The sequence below is a fragment of the Danaus plexippus genome, assembly GCF_018135715.1.
Source record: "Danaus plexippus chromosome 13 unlocalized genomic scaffold, MEX_DaPlex mxdp_15, whole genome shotgun sequence".
In the NCBI taxonomy this organism is placed as follows: Eukaryota; Metazoa; Arthropoda; class Insecta; order Lepidoptera; family Nymphalidae; genus Danaus; species Danaus plexippus.
In genome coordinates, this window is record NW_026869849.1 from 2,585,665 (window position 1) to 2,607,732 (window position 22,068).

The 22,068-nt window shown below is 30.8% G+C and overlaps 1 protein-coding gene across 2 annotated transcripts; it reads right to left on the reverse strand.

The window, feature by feature from the left end:
- Nucleotides 1-1,330: 1,330 nt before the first annotated feature.
- On the reverse strand, nt 1,331-21,604 carry LOC116770028 (lissencephaly-1 homolog). 2 transcript variants are annotated; one of them, XM_032661361.2, is made up of 10 exons: nt 21,414-21,604; nt 20,336-20,472; nt 8,577-8,730; nt 6,919-7,065; nt 6,289-6,445; nt 5,602-5,779; nt 5,014-5,149; nt 4,320-4,475; nt 3,773-3,968; nt 1,331-3,300 (listed from the first exon to the last, which is right to left on the reverse strand). In XM_032661361.2, the coding sequence occupies exons 2-10, from the start codon at nt 20,371-20,373 to the stop codon at nt 3,227-3,229; spliced, it is 1,236 nt and encodes a 411-aa protein (XP_032517252.2). In that variant the 5' UTR covers nt 20,374-20,472; nt 21,414-21,604; the 3' UTR covers nt 1,331-3,226. The 2 variants fall into 2 exon arrangements, with proteins under 2 accessions (XP_032517252.2, XP_061383680.1); XM_061527696.1 differs by having other exon boundaries at nt 21,440-21,603.
- Between the last annotated feature and the right edge of the window lie 464 nt (nt 21,605-22,068).

Sequence of the window (22,068 nt, forward strand, 5' to 3'; positions counted from 1 at the left end):
ATCTATTTCATTTTAAATAGAGTGTTATTTAAATATTTTATTACGAATAGTTCAATTATTTTGTTCGAAATCGAGTAATTTATCGATACCTTAAACCAAAGACATCAAAGATATTTCATATTACAATTCTCAGTCAATTTTGAAGTTTTTCTGCTGTAACTTATAATATTTGAAAATTAAAATATGTAAATTAATTTGAACAAGATCAAAAGGAAAAGTATTCAATTGTATATATATTCATAGGGAATAAATAAAATCGTAACAATAAAAGTACGCACCTTATATATGCATGTTTCAAATAAATCTAAAAATTATCAATTTTTTAGAAAAATATCAATGAATTTTGTGGTGTGCTTTATAAGTCCTGTTTCACTGAGCCTTACTAATTCAAAAATAACGTGCCTTTTATAGTCCAATATGAATACTTACTGTTTTATTTGTAACAAATAAGAGTCTAATACAAAGTAATGAAAAAGTTTTCTCTATATCTTGCTTCGCTTCGTGCTTAAATAAATGTTATATTTTTTCAAATATTCATTGCACACAGATTAAATAACAACATTACTCTCTTTATTTTTATAAGTATTTAATATTAATGATAATTTTATAAGTATCAATAAGAGAGAGATGGCTTTATAATATGATCTCATACTTGTAAGCATGCAAATTAACATTTAAAAACAGATATACAATATATTTTTAACATGGATTAAAGATATAATAAACCATTGCTTAAAGAATGAGATATTTTACAAATTTTCCTATTTTATTATTTATTTTTCATAGATCAAGAATTCATTGTCTTCAGTCACAAGTCACAGTCTTCAAAAATATTGTTAAATAGAAATTGCTTAAAAAATTGCCACAATATGTTATAGGGTTGCCCCGCATTAATATAATGACTAGCGCAATATAAAGATTATATGTAACTTGATGTAGAATTGTGGCACTAATTTCTTCAATATTCCACTATTCCAGTGTGAACGTGGCCATAGTTTAAAATAAAAAATATATATATTAGTGTTAATGTAATTAAAATATACTAGAATAACGTTACGATACTGTATAAAATGACCATATTGTTTATTTATTGTATTGAATTAAAATTGTAAAATAAAAAACTGATGAAACCAATCATTTTTAAGTTATAAAAAAATCTTTACCGTATAAATTATAAATTAAAGAAAATATTAATTATTAAAGTTGATTTCAATTAAAAATATATATATAAGATATTTTATATCACACCTAGTCTGATTTGACATGTTTGTTACCACTGTACTCGGAGGGTTGGGTTGTTTCGTTATGTAGTTGAAAAAAAAAACACTCCTTAAATTACATATTTTATTAATTTATTTACAGAAAATATTAGACCAAATTCTATTGAGTTTTGGTAGTTCATTTTCTATATGAATTTAGACAAAATACAGAAGTTGAATGGGCATACACAGAAATCCTCAGTGATGAATGTCCCCTAAAGTTCGAGATTATTCAGTATACAAGCGAGAGGATTTGTTGTTGATACATTTTTATTTTGTTATTATATAAGAAAAATCCTGATACTAGTGCAAATACTATTTTATATTGATAACCGTAGTACAAACTTCTTATTTTAACATACAATTTCTTTTCAAGCTTGAAAAATGACTTCCATTTGAGACCAAGGAGATTATATATGTGTAAACTTTTTAATGTATTCCTATCGCAAAACAAAAATAAGATGAATATCCTTTTTAAAATGCCACAGATTAAATTAATTATCAATGAATAAAATTTAATTAGAGTGACTACATACATATATATATTTAATCCCAATAAATTATATAACCTCCTTGATGTCACTAGTAATCTACATCAATAAAGCAAATGATCATGCATTACCATGCTATGTAATTGGCTCACATGCTGTAAATATTCATTATAAACAACAAACGCTACTTAGCATGGTACCAACAGACCCCATTAATACATATTTTGGCGTGCAAGCACTGCAAAGCTTAGAGTATGACAATACTTCACACTAACAACTATAATCTAGTTATACCGGGCGAGATATTGCCAAGGTACTAATAAATAACTAGATGCAGCCGTCATTGAACCTAGCTACCACAAACAGCGTAGTAATAATAATAATAAAAAATTATAACATACATATCACACACTTCCATTACGTACACAACTAGAATGATTTAATTCAAACAACTTAAAATCGATATAAGGGTATTTATTATATGATATACTATTGCAAAATAAATCACTTAATCGGTAATTTAATTTAAAGCACTAGCTAATAAAACATTTTTTTTTTCATTTGAGACATACAAATTAAAACACTGAAATAAATAGTAAAAAAAAAAAATCTTTAAAATATAACACTCTAACTTATAGTTAAAGTTTTGATTTGACAAAACTTAAAATAAGTCCCTATACGACTGCGATATCGTTAAAAACAAAGCGTACGTCTCGACCGAGTTCTCATGTATTGCGGATAGATTATAATCATTAAAATGTAACCTTCAATCACCGTTACACACATCCATTGATGTTGTTAGCTGAGCAAACAAACACAATGAGGTTAAATCGAATGGAGAAAAAAAAGACGCCTTTATATACAAGATTTTAGATTACCAAATAAAATTACCATAACCCGGATGTTTGTCATGTGTTACCATATTAATATTAACTAAAAATCATTAACGTCCCGTTAAGGTACGATTTGTATAGAGCGGGCCGGTTAGAAAACATATTCAACTATCCATACCAAAATAAAATTACGTCTAAACATCTCTAAGGATAAAAAATAACTATAAAATAAAATAGAATAATGAAATGTTAAATTATAACACAGCTTTAACTCCTCACTTCATTGTTCGTCACGGTAGAGACTGATGCTACGCCGTATTTTTAAAATTTCAAGGTAGTTATAAGATCAGAATGAACAAAAAAAAAAACCTATAAACGTTTATTATCTATGATGTATAGTTTAAATGGAATGTGTTTTTAATTCCGTTCACGTACAATATGGACATAGCACTCTCATACCAGATATGAACTGAAAGGAAGAAACGATCTATATATTATCAAAATTATTTTCCCATTTCTAAAAAAAAAAAAAAAATCGCAATTAAAATAAAAATCAAATTGCTCTGTATGCGGTTCTATTAAACGTGAATTATAATGATACATATAGCATCGGTGAGTTTAAGTTACTACAATGGCAATGTTCCTAGCGACACTCCCAAACTTTGACGGTCTGATCGACGCTGCCGGATATCACATATGGCAAGTTCTTGTGGAAATCTGTAAAGAGGGAAGCAGTTTTGATTAAATACATTCGATACTGAAGATCGTTTATTTATAATTTCTTTTACAAGTGTCGTGTCTATACGGCTTGGAGTTAAAGGAGCTAGTGCTCTGTTTCCTTAAGAAAATCAGTTCTTTAAAGTATACCCCACAATTGCTTAACTGACAATGTTTATATCATTAAGATCGAGGTGTGAGAGAATCGTTCAGGAGTCATTTAGTTTGAAGTAGTGTAAATAAACTAAGTTCATAGAATTTAAAAGTTCACGGATAATCAATATAGGTAATACATACAAGTCGATCAAATTAAATCAATACATATTTTATCATAAATTTGATTTTACTTGAGCGTTTTCAATTTTATATTAAGAAATGAATCAAATACTAAGATTTACGTATGAACAATTAATTTTCTCTATATATGAGGGTAGTGTAAAGGTCACAGGTGCAATAGTCGTTGTTGACTGACCGAGGCTGGTAGCGAAGTGTTGGTGAGCGTACAGTGTCTTGAGACAGCGCGTGTGAGCGACGTCCCAGACACGCAGCGTCTTGTCGTCGGAGGCCGTCAGTAAGTACCGTCCGCCGGGATGCCACGCGGCGCCTCTCACCCAGTTGTCGTGACCCACCAGCGTCGCCAGGCATTGCCCCGTCGTCACGTCCCAGATCTGATAACATTGTATGGTCAACACTTATGTGGGGGATCATTGGATACTGGTTAAACGTTAAGTTCTAATATTGGGAACCAAGGAATACGTCAGGATATAGAAAGGAGTCTAACGTTTTCCCATCAAATCGAATATGCTGTTTGGACTTTATATTATTTAATAGCAGAGGTTCCCAAACTTATTTTATCTGGTGCCCAAAAACCAAGATATTCTAGCTAAATCAAATTACAAATCACCCTCCAGTCTCTATAAAACGTCCCCATTTTTGTGGGTCTGTCAACGCCCCCTTTAGGCTTAGAGCGCTCACTTTGGGAAAGGCTGATTCATAGTGTCAATATTCGTTACACTAACCTTGACGGATTTATCCCTGGAGCCGCTCGCGAGGAAGGGTCCGTGGTAGGCGGCGCGGCGGTTGTCTCCGCCGGCCGCCTCGTTGATAGCGGCGGCTGCTGCCTCGGGCGCCCACGACACGCACTCCACCACGTGCTCGTGCTCGCGTAGCTCCATCTGAACGTATTAATTTTTTTTTTTATAAAACTTTGATTTAACTTGTCGTTATTAACATAATTTGGTGTTCTAATAATCTTTGTTAATATAAGTCTAGAATAATATGCTAAACTTTTTTTCAGCGTATAATTTAAGTTTTGTTTTGTTAACATCGTTTTATTAGTAATGAAAATATACTAGGTTGTGACTATGAATACTTAGGTAATTAATATTTTGATGGTAGAAAAAAAAACTATTTTTGTCTAATAGATATTAGCAGCTAGATATCAAACCATAGATTAAAAACATTTATATATATTTGTTTGTGTGAGGTAGTTTCACAAAAACTAAAAAAGTCACTGTCACACAACATAATAGCTTAATAGTGTTTAATGTTAAAAAAAAGTAAACCTCCTTGTAACTAAACATCTATAAATAGTTCCAATCGATTCTCGTGACTCACTCACTATTATTTACTAAACATGGTAACAATAATGGTCTCATTAATAATGTTCATGTGGTGATGTGCGTCATACTGGTGGTCTATACTCTATGGTACCTTGCATTCGTTAGTCTCGGCGTTCCATATGCGTACGGTCTGATCGTTGGAACAGGAAGCGAGCAGCTTCCCGTCAGCAGACACTCGCACCATCCTCACCCACTCGCGGTGACCCTTGTAAGTCTTCACGCAGTAACTGGAAATTATATTAAATTACAATAGTAAATGTCAATTTGTATTTTGAACGCTCGCTAGTAATAGTTATTCGAAAATCATCTTTCAGATATATAAGGTTACTCGTCGTAAGAGTCGTCACAAGCCACAAGCTGGTAAATTCATTGACTGATCAATTTATATACCTGGCAAAGTAATAACAGTTAAACATCCAAATAATCACTTATCAATATTTTTTTTTATGTAATTTCTATTCCTGTCTATAGAAAATTAATAATCTGATTGGATCCACTCCAAATTAAGATTTATTTTTATATGAAAGAATAACTATATTACATTCATCAGAAGAAGTCATTAAACAAATACACATCCATACGTATAACACTGTACGCGTGTGTGTTTGTGTCTCTCTCTCTCTCTCGTGTGTGTGTGTGTGTGTGTGTGTGTGTGTGTGTGCGTGTACATGTTCCTCACCCAGTGGCGACCTCCCAGGCCTTGATGGTCTTGTCCCTGCTGGCGGAGTACACGATGTCTCCCCCCGGCGAGAAGGCCACCGAGGACACGTTGTGGTCGTGGCCGTGCATGGTCTTTATGCACTCGTGGCTCTGGTTGAAGTCCCACAGCTTTATAGACATGTCCGCGCTGCAGGATGCTGGAAACGTGACGTAATATTATACTATAATAAGCGTGTTGGTTTATATGTACGTGGAGAAGCATATTACTGTTACTCATTCAAACAAGACTTATGTGTATTTTAATAAAATTTTACTTTATACATATGTTATATGGTAACTGTCCCCTATATTAATACAAGTTAGGCCTTGTTTCAGTATAGTTCCCAAGGGGAAACGGACACGTGACACATGCATTTTTATTGATAAAAAAAACCTTATATTACGTAACATGATCTCTTGAAAGTTTAGTTCGATATGAAAAATTATTTCTTTGGGCACTAAGAGCAGTTCCTTAGGAGAAAAAAAAAGAGTTAGATGTTCTCTTACTTGGATCTTGCTCTTGGTGAAGTATATACGTATGTAAATTTATACGTACATATGCTTTTTACAACAAAACCATCATTCATAGGTATTAAGAAACACATTTCATACTGAGCGTGATCGTTCGTTATGTTATTCGGTATGTATTATGTTGTGTGTTAGTTACCCAGCACTTTCCCGTGCTGGTCGAACGCGATGTCCTGTACGGAGTCCGTGTGACCCTTGAGGGTTCGTTCGTAGTCACCGTTCTCGAAGTCCCACACTTTGATCGTGGCGTCCTCGCTGGACGACACGAACAAGCTGAACAACGGGTGGAATATCACCTGTGGGTATTAAAATAAATATTACAAAAACGTTAACAAATATATAACTTAGGAAGATAATAATTAAGTTGAACGTATGGGACTAAAAAAAGTTATATACTATTATTTTTCTGTAAATAATACTTCGTGATAAACTATCAGAATAAATTTTAAACGTTAATTGAAATTCGAATAAAAAGGTATAGAGCGAAAGATTCATCGATGCGAACGGGATTTGAATCTGCAGTCGCTGGAAAAACGTCATCTTAATGCAAATATTATACAAAAACCTCTGACAGAATTTGATGAAGCTCTACAGCGATCACAGGCATCAGACCAAGACAATATATAATTAAGCCTGGAACTCCGTGCTGTAGGATGTCACGTGACACAAACTAATGATGTCCTTGTCGGTTGATTGCCATAACTATAGCTCGAATAAATTTGATTCATTTTTCAAAGCCTGAATTAGTATATATATGGTAGTACAATACCTTAGTAATAGTTGCCCGATGTCCCGTCAGTGAGAACTTCTCAGGCGGTCGTGGTATCCACTCTGTGGGCGTGCGCTTGGCCCGTGTCGGAGCACCCTCTATATACTCCTTCTGAGCCTCGGACAGCTTCGACTCCAGTTCCATCACCTGGAGATGTATAATATTTTGGCGTTACATAACGATTGTTCGTTGTGTTAGAAAGTTTTATACATATTTTAATATAGAAGTAATCGTTACTTAAAAAAAAAATGAGTGAAAACAGGAATTATTTAATATTTTAAAGTACACATTAGTCTCTTTGTGATGAGTTATTCCGTTTGCCATATTACATCATACCCACGCGTCTCCTCCAAATTATTTTTGGCTAAGAACAAAAGCGTCAATAAATACTGACTATTCCACATAATATATTTTATTTTTAATATGTTCTATATAAATAATCTATTGATTTATATCCGATATTTTGTCAACTACACTTGTATTTTATTATATATATTTAATTATTCTCATTATTATTGGTAATTTTATAATTCACAAAACTTAGTTCGTATACTGTATTTAATACAAATTATATATACATAAATAAGAATAAGGCATAAAGAAATTAAAATTATAATATTTTTATTTGTAGCATTTTTAGAAAAGCATCTAGATTCTGGATTATAACAACGACTCGACTTCTATAGTTCTCATTAGAGTATAGAATAGCGTAGAATATAAAAGAGTTCATGACCAGCCTAGCTAGAGCCAGTGCGACAAATCTGTGACCTAGAAGTTTCACTATCGATCCAAGCAGCCCCAGCGCCAGTATGAGATGTTTTTGAACTCCAATACATACTTATTGCGTAATATATGTATATATGTTATATATTAGTACAAAGAAATAACGTAACAATGACAGTCAACGTGCAAATAAACGAGCGTGTGAAACGCTATTGTATAAAATTTTCTATATACTGTTATTTTGATACGATCATTGATTAATCTATCTAGACAGGATACTGTTGGCCGTCAAATTAAATTAGTTGAACACGTCTCGATATAAAGATTCAGTGGTTCTCACGACTCAAAGAATTAACATCACCCGGGACGAGATGAGCTCAAATAATTATTCGTTATAATAACGTTACTTGATTTGAAAATAATGTGTGACATGGAGTTATCTTTCTGATTTTTTTTTATGTAACTACCTACATTTATTATATTTATCTATTGTAAAGGTAAACATTTTTGATTTTTTTTTGTCTTTTAACTTAAAGGATAATGGAAAAGATTTTCTGGGTCTATAATGATCTGCGCTGTTCGATTTAAATCCCTAATCTCAGGAGCTACGTCATACTTTGTACAGGTTTGCAACCTCACACTATATACAGAGAAAATTTTCTCATTTTCTTGCAAACATGGCTTATTCATTTATAGGAGTATAGTGTCAATGAAATTTTTGCTATATAGAAAAAAATATTAAATTAGGAAATTTTCGCGTTAAAACTACAGCACTGCTTTCGCTGATGAATGTGATGAACCTAAAACAGCTCATTGATGTATTATTAATGCTGATATTTTCGGAATCAAGGACTTTAGCCAATAAAATGTTGGTATATAAAAGTGTTCCGTTCAAAAGATCTAAGGAGTATAAACTAATAATATAATAGACTGACCTTCTTCTGTAGCCTTATAACGGATGTCCACTTCTTCTCCAGCAGACCACCGAATTTGCGATCCATCTCCCCGGTCATCTCCGCCTCCTTCTTGAACGCTTCCAGAGCGTCGTTGTAGCCATTGCTGCCGAGGTAGTCAGCGATCGCTTTGTTCCTTAAAACGTATTGTTTAATTTAATATAACAAACTTTATAATTAACGAAATTCAATTATATACCTTGAAGCTGTTACGTGTAAAAAATATATGTATTATTAATTTCGTAGAATAATAACAGAAAAACAAAACCCGTATTTATACATATATCCAGATTTATATAGTATCATTATGATAGCGGGCAGAGTTATATATAGTATATACACATAAAATTTACATAAATACATTCAAATATACATTTAAATTTTATATGAAAATCAAATCTAAATTTTATATATATATAAATAGTGTTTGCTTTTCGTGAATCATCGATATAATCAAAGCGATCAACGTCGGAACTAAGGTCATCAGCACGCGGCGAACTTGTCCCAAATTGATAAAGCGTCCTCGTCGAACCATAAGCCCCTATATTATCCCTATTATTTAATTAACAGGTGTTTCGTACATTCATTTTATGTCAGTATAATATTGGGTTTACGTATTGGTCATTAATTTTAGTTGTGTAATACAATTTTGGCAACATTCACGAACGCTCGGATATTAAACAATGTTACCAATACTAAATGGCAGAGTATTTTTTTAAATAATGACAAGCATGTAAAAGTATATAGAAAATATCTCTTTATAATTATAACTTTGTGTTTTTGATACGGTAATGATATTCATTTGTTTTATTATAAAGAAATACATTTGTTATAGTTATTTAACTCTGACCAAGTTTAAAACTTTCATCTAAACCTACATCAACATTTTCGATATACCTAAAGAAAAATTACGTAAATATGCTAAACCAAATTAGTTTACATTTTCACAGTCCACTACGCGTTTGTAGTTTCTGATTAATAAATCCTCGCACATGATAATGCGAAACGGTAAACGCTTCGTTCGTAGTGTGACGGTACAAACTTGTGGTAGGCGTACAGAACACAAAATCAGTTCAACACGACGAAAGAATCCAATTATTCGGTGAATAAATAATATAAAATTATTACATACTATATAAGAAAATATGAGTATTATTTTATTTCGTTAATCACAAACTTCTTACAATATTCAAATAATTCTTAGACAGTGCGACAAATCGATAGCCGCCTAGAGTTTCTTTGATTGATATTAATTTATCGCTTGATGTGTCAGTTATCTAGAAGGTGAAACTAAATCGATTCAGAGACAATCAGTTACACAGGGTCCTATTGTTCGCGTGGGATACAAGTTGCAAGTTGTGAGATTTAGCGACATGTTGAGAATATTAATAATAAATTTTTATTTTGTTTAAATTTGTTATTTACTAAACTAGTTTTTGATAGCGAGTCCGTCCGTGTGGAATTTAGAATTGAGCTCCGAATGAATTGTGTAGTGCGCTAAAACGAAACATTTGTAGTAACGATTGACCAAGTGGCAGCGACTTATATGACGTGATAGGTGACTTTATGAAAAGTACAACTGTTAAACTGTGATTCTGTGAAAAATAAATTGTTTTTTTTTTCCAATAATTACACCCTATGTGTTATTCCAATGTCCAACTTATAATAATTTATAGTTTCATCAAAATTAGTCAAGTAGTTTTCGCGTTAATGAGAAACCAACATCTATACGTCCTCACAAACTCTCGCATTCATATTAATATTATCAGTAAATAGTATAGTTTTTATCAGTATTCTACAAATTCTATTTAATGCCCGCCATCTCTGAGCTTTAAAATACTTAAAGAGACCAATTTTGTTGTTGACTGACCTAAGTTATGAAGCGTCGAAGTGGTATGTGTTTTCAGTAGGTACATATATTTAGTTTCTATATTTATAGGGACTCGATCTCTGGACTTAGACGGTAAATAAGTTCAGTAACGATGGCACAGCGAAAGTTGTCTCTCTCGAGCCGCGGGAGTCTTGAGAAAATAACTTTCACGCTACATTTCCGTCGACATAATACAAATCGAAGGGCACTCAGTACTTATCACTTACTGACCGTGTCTGCCAAATATATTATGAACATTTTATTATATAAAAAAAACTCTTGATAAAATGTCATTTAATAATTATATTGGCATGACTGTCGGGTAATCATAGGACATAAAATCTTAAATCATTTTGGACAAGAGCTGATACTGTTACTCTGCAAAATCCATATTTACAAAACACAGCTAAGAAACATCACAAGAAAACTCGCTGTCCAATAAAAAAAAAAACTCATCAAAATTGGTCAGTATATGGTAATATTTTGTAAGGTTCTGACATTAATATCTTAGAACATTTCTAACAAAGAATAAACAAAATTATAATGTTAAATTATACTTAAATTACAGCATAAAAATGCTTTAAAGCGCTTTATGTGATACATAATATTTTTGTAAAAATCGGATAATGAAATGCCCACATATTATTTGCCCGTTTGTCATAAAACTTATAAATACTTATATGGGTAAATGGGAAGTGAGAGATATGACCAAAATGAGATATACATATTACTAAATAAGAGAATATAACACAGGAATTAAACTATGGCTATTTAAATGTAGAACTGGACACGGACTTGGAGACGAGACGTTAACGTGTTTGGACAACGTTTAATACAAGTACGCTTATCACGGTTTGCATCGTTTGAATACTTAATGTTAACAGTATTTCATTCGTAAATAACATAGGTGATATGTTATTAAATGAGGAACGGGAAATGCTTAGTTTGTAATGTAACGATGCAAACTTGTACTAAGAGCATAACGTTATAAGCACATATAAGGACTTGTACATATTGATGTATGTACATAGACATCACCATACCAATACAAAGAGAGTCTCAAAAGTATTTTTCACATTCATTTATAACTAAGTGAATATTCTATATATGAAGAGATGTCAAACAGAAAATATATTTATTTGTTTATATATGTTATAATTTGTTAACATTTTTCGTTCCCAATGACAGAGATTTATCAAAACATAACAGAATTAAAATTAAAAATAAATATTCGATTAGGCTAAGTCAGAAGCGTTAGTATTTTTTTTAATATAAGGAAGCTAAACTCACTCTATTTTTGAACGTCGGTTAGAGATATATAAAAAAAAATAACTTTAAGTATCTGTTTGTGATTTAAAAAAAAAAACAGAACAAAACAGCACTTTTTTTTACAAAATCGTCTTTCTTATCTTTCTGACAGTCAATGATTTTATTTTAAAACTCAGAATTAACTTTAATAGGACCTTTACTGTATGATATAGACTTGTAGGCCAATACAGCCGCTATTATTTGACAAAAACATTCAGTTCTTTATTAGAAAAAAATCGGGATCACATTAAAATACTACGCGCTTATCAAACTTCAGTAAACACAAGATAAAACTATTTAAAATCTAATACATTTATTTAGAAAATATATCAACGTGACACATACAATATTTACCTAATACTACATGTTTTGTATCGTCAAACTAAACACGCAAAGTACTCAGTGTATATAAATGAATTGTAATTAAGGTCTCCAATTTGAAATAACGAATCATTTACTATAGACGCCGTGGACTAAATTTAATACGCAATAGTGAGTCATTGGCTCCTAATCCATAACGTACTTTTAGTACAACTGTAGGTATAGTTGATATGTTTGTACAAACAACTATCATTTGTGTATATATATATATATATATATCATTAGCATAGCACGTGCAGCTTTTCACAAACAACGCTAAAATATACGTACGTCTGTTACTCGCCACGAGATATATATATATATATATATATATATATAAATAGCAACCGACGTTTTAACCTTACATTTTCACTTAATGTAATGCATTCAAATAAGATAATTTAGTTAATACGTTACTTGTATAATTAAATTGTTTTTTCAGCTATGCGTTTATTAAAATCACATTACTATAAGTCTTTAAAAAACTATACTAGAAAAGAATGCTAGAATACTAGATTATAACCGTTTTAAGTCCGAAAATGCAAATCCTTGATTATTTGTGAACGAAAATCGTTAAAACGAATCAAGTCATATTGTAAGTATAATCGAGACGTACTATTACGTCAGATATATTACGGGTCTGTGTTTATTTACACACCAACGTTTATAACACAAGGTTTCCAAACTCGACAGATATATATATTTGTTTTATTATAAGTGAACGAGAACAAACTTTGGACCTACTGTTAATGTTATAAATGATGTTGCACATTGCTTGGAGGTTCAATTTAAGTAAGATTAACTAGATATTGTTCAGGGAGTGCATCTAATGTTAATGTTACGTACATATAAGCGTAGTCAGTGTGGTAGAAGGTTTAATTTTTTTTATTATCTAGTGCATTATGAGGGTCTTTGAGTTTATTCTCAGCTGTATTCCCTTCTAGAAAGGAAGCCACCGGCTGTATATTTATCGATCGCTCTCGTGGCGGAGGGCGGAGGGCGGAGGGCGGCCGGCTACGTCAGCAATGCGTCATTATGATCCCCTTTTTGCGAAATGTATACAACATAAAATCTGAATGCCGCCGCGTGGGAGTCCCGTCATTTTAATGTCACGGAAAGGTTGCAGAGAATTTAGGAGACTTTATAACAAACAAGAATAACAAAAAAAATTATAAGTTATTTTAACCATAAATAACATTCATGTTCTTGTACATTATATACTTAATACATTTAAAGCAAAAACTATGTATAAGAAATACTTTGAACGGCTTAAATCATTAAGCGAGTGATACCTACATAGAAAACATTTAAGTTTAGGGTGATTTGTTACACGAGCCTGTTAAAAAGGTAAATTAATAAGCACGGGGGAGGTCGTTGACTAGTTAAGACGCGTACTGTACAGTAATCGATATACAAGCCTGCCTACTGATCGTATTAAGAAACTATTAGTCGGAATAACACTCGTGTTACTCCCTATTTTGCTTCTCGTTAAAAAATATTTTACATTTTTATTCACACATTATATAGATAACAGCAATACTTATATTTGATTTTTACATATACCCCAAGTCGAATAAAATCCCTAAGATGAAATTAATATACATAATATAAACATTATTATAATAGCGTTGTATGCTGCAGTGTACGGCATGCGGCATGCGGCAGTCTAACTAGCGGATAGAACCTAGACCGGTGTAGACTAGAATTCGCAGTCTGCAGGCTGCATTCCAGACAAGACGGGATCGTACAACGGAGCTTGGACCTTACAATCATAAATAAATTATACTCTATATATATACCGCTTATGATGTCGTTTTAAGTATGTTCTATATATAATACATATAACGGACCTTGTAACATCTAAGAAAATTTGTAAATATATACACATATATACGAATACGTATATATGTGTTGCCGTTTGTATATTATTATGTAACTAGGAACCAGCCCCGAACTCGCACGGACTCTTTACAAAAAATATAAAATAGTCTATTTAATTTTGAGATTTATTAAACTTATATTATGATAACTTTATAATGATTCACCCGATTTAAATTATTTAAAAAGTAATTTACAGATATTGATGTAGGCTTGAAAACGAAGTTTTTTTCGATAAGAATTAATACCGTATTTATGTAAATAGCATTCCAATAAACGCTTTAGGAATGCCAATTTTAAAAACTTGTAAAATGGATATAGTATGTTATCCTTAAGGTATACATGCCACCGCGGATTTTTCTGTAGACCTATATAAGATACACAATTCCACCATATATAATTTTGTTGTATCTCAAAGACTTTAGGCAGCGTTTTCGTTGAAAGCTCACAGACGACTCATATTTCCTGACATCTTGAACAGATATCGTTAATGTACACAAGTACAAGTAAATACAAAAACTTAACAAATTATATACTAAAACCTCCCTCGAGAAACACGCTATCGAGTGGTGATAACTGCTTGATAATCTGTGTAATAGTTTTCCCATTTATCGCGAACGAACAGACAGACGCGGCGAGGGACTTTGTTTTATAACATGTATTGATTAAGTTTTACACGATCGCATAAATAATTTAGTTTGTATATGACATACAGAAATAGAATTATACATTATATTTGTAGTTGGTTTTGCCAGCTCATGACGTCATAGCGACATTTGTTTTATTCAATGTTCACAACCCTGCGATCCAAACATTCCATAATTAGAAACAGGCCGTTGTCAACCCTATAAACCGTAACGATCTCAATGACAAACGAGATGAGTCATCCATCTACGGTACAGGAATGTGTACACATTGTACAAATATCACGTACGTATAACGTAATTATATAATAAATTTGTACAACCTCTAATTGATTTAAATCAATAACCGTCAAATGTGCAATATATTTATGTTTAGTCCGTACCAAATAATAGCGAGCTTTCTATAATACATCATGTTGCACAATTGAGATTACGATCTTGATAGATTATGTTAATGTCGTTGACGTAATGTGTTCTGTGTCAAATGCAAGGTGAGTCAGGAATTCGGCCCGATTAATAGTATAGAAATCGCCGAGACCTTATGGACGTGATGTAACAACGAAGTCTTCATTGTCTGTACTCTTATTTGCAGTCAAATCGTTAGAGGTTTGCGTATAAATGTAATTAATTTGATAGATTCACTTTAGAAAGTCGGTATAGTTTTTAATCATGTGGGTTCGTAACAGAACAGGTCGGTTAAGATTTAAACCCTGAGGGTATAATTGGATTATCGTTTAGAAAATAATCTTATAATTTTTTGAAACTATTATAATTTGTGAGTGTAAAGATGACATAAAAAATATCCTTAAAAATGTGGAACGATATAATATGAGAATTGAATTTTTACGAAAATAAGCTATTTAAGGTGAAGAACATAATCATTAAAAACATATGACACATTAATCAATATTTTTATTTACACTTATTTTTTTTATATTTCAATAATGATATCACCTCTAAGAATAATTTATGTGAACGAGATGTTGGGGCGCGTCAGATTTTTGTGTAATTTATGAGACTGATTCTGTGTTATTTTTATATATATAATATAAACAAAAATTGATATCTATATATTGATGACTTGATCATTTTTGCTATGTACTATCATCAGATACAGGATCTATTTAAGGATTATTTACTTCTGAACGGAACATAATTTCCTGGTGTATATATTTTTCGTGTTATTATACAGTTAAAAAGCAATCAATACATCTATCTAAGCGTGACAGACGTACGTACAAATATAATGGATAAAGATTATTATATTTATTATTGTATACAGGTTTAATTAAAGGTTTTTAATTATAATAATATAATATTTCTTTCTTTCTTTTGAGTTTAAATTTCTAGTTACCCCGTGTATTTTCTTGTCGACATAAACATTTTGTTCATTTCATATCATACAAATATAACTCAAAATAAGGCAACATTCGTTTTTTAAACTTATTTCGCTGTAACCTAACATCAACGACATTTCAATATAAATTTTTGAATAATCAAAATGTTAGATCGATTTTTTTTAATTATGAATTAACGATATTCATTACAAACGACTTCGATAATCCAAGTCATGTGATTTTTTTTTTATTTCCTTAACCGACAATATTTTAATCCCCCCATTTCTCATACATAGCAAGTATATAACAAAAAAAAATATTATAAATAATTCTATTCACATTTTTTTTAATCCATTTGAAAGTAGGTATTTAAGTAACAATTATTGATAAGCCAAGAGTCCTTATGTATTTAGTATATATTTCTCGAGCGTTTATTATTTTCCCAACCGTATTTATTATCTGTAGCAATAAATAATATTTTATTATGCATTATCTGTTGTATTATTTTTTTCTATGTGTCATATTGTTATCTACATATTAATTCTAGACCTGAAGTCAATGAACCGTCAGACAACATTTTTCCTTTGGAATGCAGACTATCCTCTCGTTATAAAACAGTCATATAGAAAGTCTTACCACACAAAATAATTATTTAAATTTTATATTAACCATTTTCTCTTTATTAAATAACATCTTGATCAATTTATTAAATGATTTTTTTGGTTAAATTTTGTTATTGAAGTTTCATCCCCCTCCAAACAGAAGATGTTCGAAATAAATTAATTCAAGACTTACTAGTTTGTGCAAATAACTAAGTTCACGTAAATAACTTAAAATGTACCGTATTATAGATATGATATTTTTGTAAAATGTTAAACATAAGCTTTGATAACACTAAATAACAATAGTAAGACCCTACGAAACGAACAATTCAATCGAAGATTATACGAAAACCGAATAAGTTATGAGTTCCTTTAATTCAAATAAACCCATATTAGGTGTCTACCTAATTATTTTTTTAACTTTTATGGCATTTATATGAAAAATTACAATGACTATTTATAATAAAACCGTTTAACTAAAAAAAAGGTAGACAAAACATGTGGACATATATATATATATACTAGAGAGAAGAGTTTGGACCGTGGAGGTGAACGTTTAACGCGCGTTATATAGGGGCCCTTTAAACCTACACCTGGGTCGCAAGTCCCAGGTGCTCTTGAAGCCTGGGCTCATATCCCTGCAACGCGATGGACCCGGCACCCTCACGGTGAATCCATGGAATGCTGAATGCTAATACTTGAATTAAATTTCAAATAGAAAACAATAATTAAATCAAATTGTGTTCGTCGTAGTAATTAGACGTAAGTCTAATTACTTAACATCAAATTAAACGCAGTGACGGAGTTTTTAATCGACTACTTAAGTTTTTAATATACTTAAAACTCACATATTTCATAGAAATGAAAAATTAAAACATTTTTTATATGATATTTATTGATAATTTTTTAATTAATCCTACTAACGAATATATGGAAGACGTTGAAAGTACAAATTGTTTAGTTAAAATATGTAAAAATTAATACTATTACTAAGGGCAAAGGAACTATTGTCTTTATTAATTTGTTTTGATATATTTCTATTTCATATATATGTATATAACGGTCAGATAGATATTTTACTGTAAGACAGCATAACTTAGGTCAATTTAAAAGTTAAACAAATATTTTTTAATGAAAATTTTATATGAATCGATCGATGTGATAATTGTTTGATGTTGTAAATACAAAAAAAAATCGTCTTAACTTTTGACGGTCAAAACGCTTGACCGATTTTAATCTAATTAGATATTGATATAGTCCGATTTTGTGCAAAAATCTATATACAAATGGACAATATAACGGTAAATATATAATGTGTGATATACATATACGGTATCATTTTTAATATGAATAAAATATTTTTAAATAAAATTATTTTTTGTCGTAACAAAAATGAATTAACTTTTTGAACATTAAAATAGATCTATTCATCTATAATCTATATCATCATATTATGACAACATTTTTGTATTAAAAATAATTAAAAAATTATATACAGCGAACGAATCTCTTAAGTGTATCTTTTAAAAATAAAATTATTAAAACTTATTTTAACAGTACGCTTAACACAAGTTTCCTATCAATAAATTATATCAACGCTATGAAGTGCGAAGATTTATGAATGAAAAACTATTAACGCTCCGTACTTAGTCACGATGCAAACTTATTGTAAGCGTAACGTTATGTAGAGTTAGAGCATCTGTTTGACTATCGACAACTTGTTTCACATCAAGGCTCGCGGAACCTGGAGGCAGGATGTGTTTAACATACAACAATCTCCTTATTAACATAAAAACAAGTCCAACTGAAAATAGTATAGAAACTTACGATAGCTGCAAATATAGAAAACAAATGGGACGTAACAATTTAATTATTATTATTAGATTAATATTATACATATTCGAAAATCTTCGAAGTTAAGTATACAAAAATTTATAACTTGAACATGATTTAACTTAACGTTCTCACAATTTCATCGTTTTAAACATGTTCCTGGCGTTTTCATATTAAAAAAAATTATGTACAGCACCGGCTACGTTATAACACAGTTGAATAAGCATACTTTCGCTAAAGCACCACAGATAGAGGTTACCTTATTGCTTAACCGGTGTTAACAAGGTTCGGATCATAAAGCTCGCCGCGGTCACACTGATGCCAGGTAACGGCATCTGTGAGGTTGAAACCATCACGATAATGTGATACGGAGCATCGGACCGCATGTACTCTGTGATAATCAGACTTGGAAAACAGTTTTCCTTTCACTTTGATCACGATTGGTCATGTAAGCAACGTTAGGCCAAAGGTCAGTACTGTACAAGAAATATATAGATATATTGTAATGAACGCAATTCTCACCGTAATGTCATTTGTATTAGTAGAATTGTGAGTATATATAAAGTCTTAGATCATTATAGTGTTTAGTATCAATCAGATACATAATAATGATGTGATTTGTAGAATCAAAGAAAGTTGCGGACCGGTAAACGCGGCTGAGGAAGGCGCCGACGCGGTCATTGACTTATAGGTACACTGTTACTTTCAAAGGTCGAGAGGCGTGCAGGGCGATCGTGTGACGAAATGACCCGCTTCATTCACATCATAAAATTATATTGCATGCTATTTACAATTGTTAAATTATCATATCTTGCAGTTTAAAAAAAGAAAAAGTTGAAATTTATTTTACAAAAGTATGAATATCAAAATGGCACTACGCAGTTGTACCTTAATATTTACGACTGATCAGTAATGTCAAATAAAAAAATTAAAAAAAATTTGAATAAGGAACACGTGCACTTGTGGCGTAGTCGTTGATTATGTCAGGTTGGTAAAACAGTGTCACTTGTTAAACCTTTGATAACGCCATAAACAACATCCGTTTCCGTTAACGACACTGTTATAAGACTTGACAATGTAAACTAACTTAAAGCTCACAGTAAAGGATAACGCCTCTTTTAATTACCATGAATACATGTGGATTTAATGCAATATTTTTAGTGCAAATTTTTTTTTTGTCTGTAATTAGCTTACTTTAAAAAAAATATTACTTAAAAATAATATTATCACCTGCCATTGGTGTCATTTGAGGCAGGTGTTTAGTATTCATAATGTCACCTGGTAAAAAAGATCAAGTCAAGGTCTTCGAGTAGCTGAATTGGACCAACTGTTACCTTATAATATTACTTGTGGACATTATGTGTAGGTGTTGGTAACCATAAACCATAAACTTAGTATATCCATTGTGATAAATTAATGTTTTTCTTCAAATAAATAAAATTTAGAATAAAAGGAGATATCTATGCTTTTTTTTTAGTATGAAGGTTACAATCATCTGTTTAAAAAAATACAAAATTATCTTTACTAATCTAAATGAATAAATACTTTCTTGTATTCATATAGACTTTTCTTTATTAATCATAGATATTTTATATATTATACTTTACAATAAGGAAACATAATAAAACTATTTTCTTTCATCATCATAGATAAAATTATCACAATATGTGTATATTTGTTTCTTATGTGATAATAAAAAAAAGGATATTGGTATATCACTAACACATACATATTTATGGCAACCTGTACTGTTAATTTTATATATATGTATATATATATATATATATATATATATAATATCATGATTTTTTTTACTCACAATAATAGAAAAATTGTTATAATAACTCTTATGAATATTATATAAATAAGCAAATATTAACTTAACTATATAATATTAAGTTATACTCACAGCTCCTCTCGTTGCCGTTGTGACAACACCATTTTCATTGTGGTTGTATTAAACTGGAGACAGTCTTGAGGTTCACTGCACTCGAGTCTCACCGATTCACACAGGTGACGGCAGAAGCGCCGTTGCCATTATCACACCTTTATAACAAAAACACATATATACATACATAGTCTATATAACACAATACACAGTTATTAAGTGATGTTTAAAGACAGTCCTTAATAGGGATAATTTAAAATGAAACACATAGGAATTTTGTTGGCAGCTGTCTCATCAAGGTCAAGAACAGATGTGGTAGTTATAATCCACATTTGATCTCGAGTAATTGCTTCTGTAACACAATGTATAAAAATACTTGTTACCTAAATAGTCTTCTGAACTTGCAATAATTATTATAACCTTTACATGTACCACATTTTAGTTTAATGTATTGTGAATAATATACATATGTATAATCTGAAACTACAATTTTGTAAGATATATATATTATATGTGTATTTCTATTGATAAAACATTTACATTGTATTAATGAAATGATGCATTGAAGTATAACTTATTTCCCTTTTAAGTTCCAAATATGTAAATTCTGTTTGGTTATTGCTTATTTGTTCTTGCCCTAGTTTCTATGTATTAATGTTAGCTTATTTTATAATTAAAAAGGAAATATTTTATTTTCGGTTACTTTAAATAAATATAATTGCATAGATATCGTACTTGGTATGATGCAGTACTGTGTACCCTGTGGCTTCATGACGGTATAATGAGTATCTTTCGTTATTTATTTTGCGCGAAAATAAATAAAATTATTAGGATATAAATCAAAATGACTCAGAATAATACGTCAAAAACCATTCTGTCAATATGCCACATCAACGATAGAAAATATATTGTAAATCTCTAAACGTGACGGCATTGAAATAAAACGTATTTTAAGTTAACAATTTCTGCAGTATTGATGAAATTTGGCAAATAGAGGAACGGCCATATTGAACATTAACTGAAGTCTGAAAGAATGTCTTGATTCTTTAGCAGCTACTGACTTCTTTAGCAAATTTAAATATATTTAAATCATACTTACAAAGCTTAATACAATCTAAATCGCACCTTCGTTTTAATAATAGCACACACTTCAAAACACAATATACACAAGACCCGAGCCAGAAAACCGTTCCGTTGCAATGGCTTATATTCACCCGATTCTATACACTACTACAATTTGACTACAATGGCGAGTTTCGATTTTTCTCCTCCACCTTTTCAGCTAATTCTAAGAGCGCCATCTATATTCTATTTTAAAAACAAGGGGAGAAATAAATAAAACATGGCAACACTGGATATAGGGCAATAATTGGATTTCATTGAAGTTCGTAAATTACCGAAAGCGCACAAAATTTCTAAAATACTATTTTTTTAAATATTTTATACCTTCACAACAAGCTTTTCTAATTTGAATCAGTTTTGCATTATAAGCAGGCTAAAACAGATAGGTATCGTTGGATAACTCGATACCCTAAAAAGTATAGATTTTGTTTAAATGAATCTTCAATATTTTTTATTTCAACTAATACAATTTAAAAATACAAATGTTCTTAAAAATATTTTTTTGCTTTTTAAACAATTTTTTGTGCTGAATATTTATCATTTAGAGCAATGTAATATTTAAGGTAATTTCAAAACCGATAAACTAAAAATATTTCATTTATTATTTTAAAAATTAATTATATAAATACCTT

Excerpts from the sequence above, each read along its gene's own strand:
- LOC116770028 (XM_032661361.2), bottom strand. The coding sequence starts at position 20,373 with ATGAAAATGGTGTTGTCACAACGGCAACGAGAGGAGCT. Across the intron at positions 8,731-20,335 it reads CAACGGCAACGAGAGGAGCT|GAACAAAGCGATCGCTGACT; the intron begins GTGAGTATAACT and ends ATACGTTTTAAG. Across the intron at positions 6,446-6,918 it reads ATCGGGCAACTATTACTAAG|GTGATATTCCACCCGTTGTT; the intron begins GTATTGTACTAC and ends TAATACCCACAG.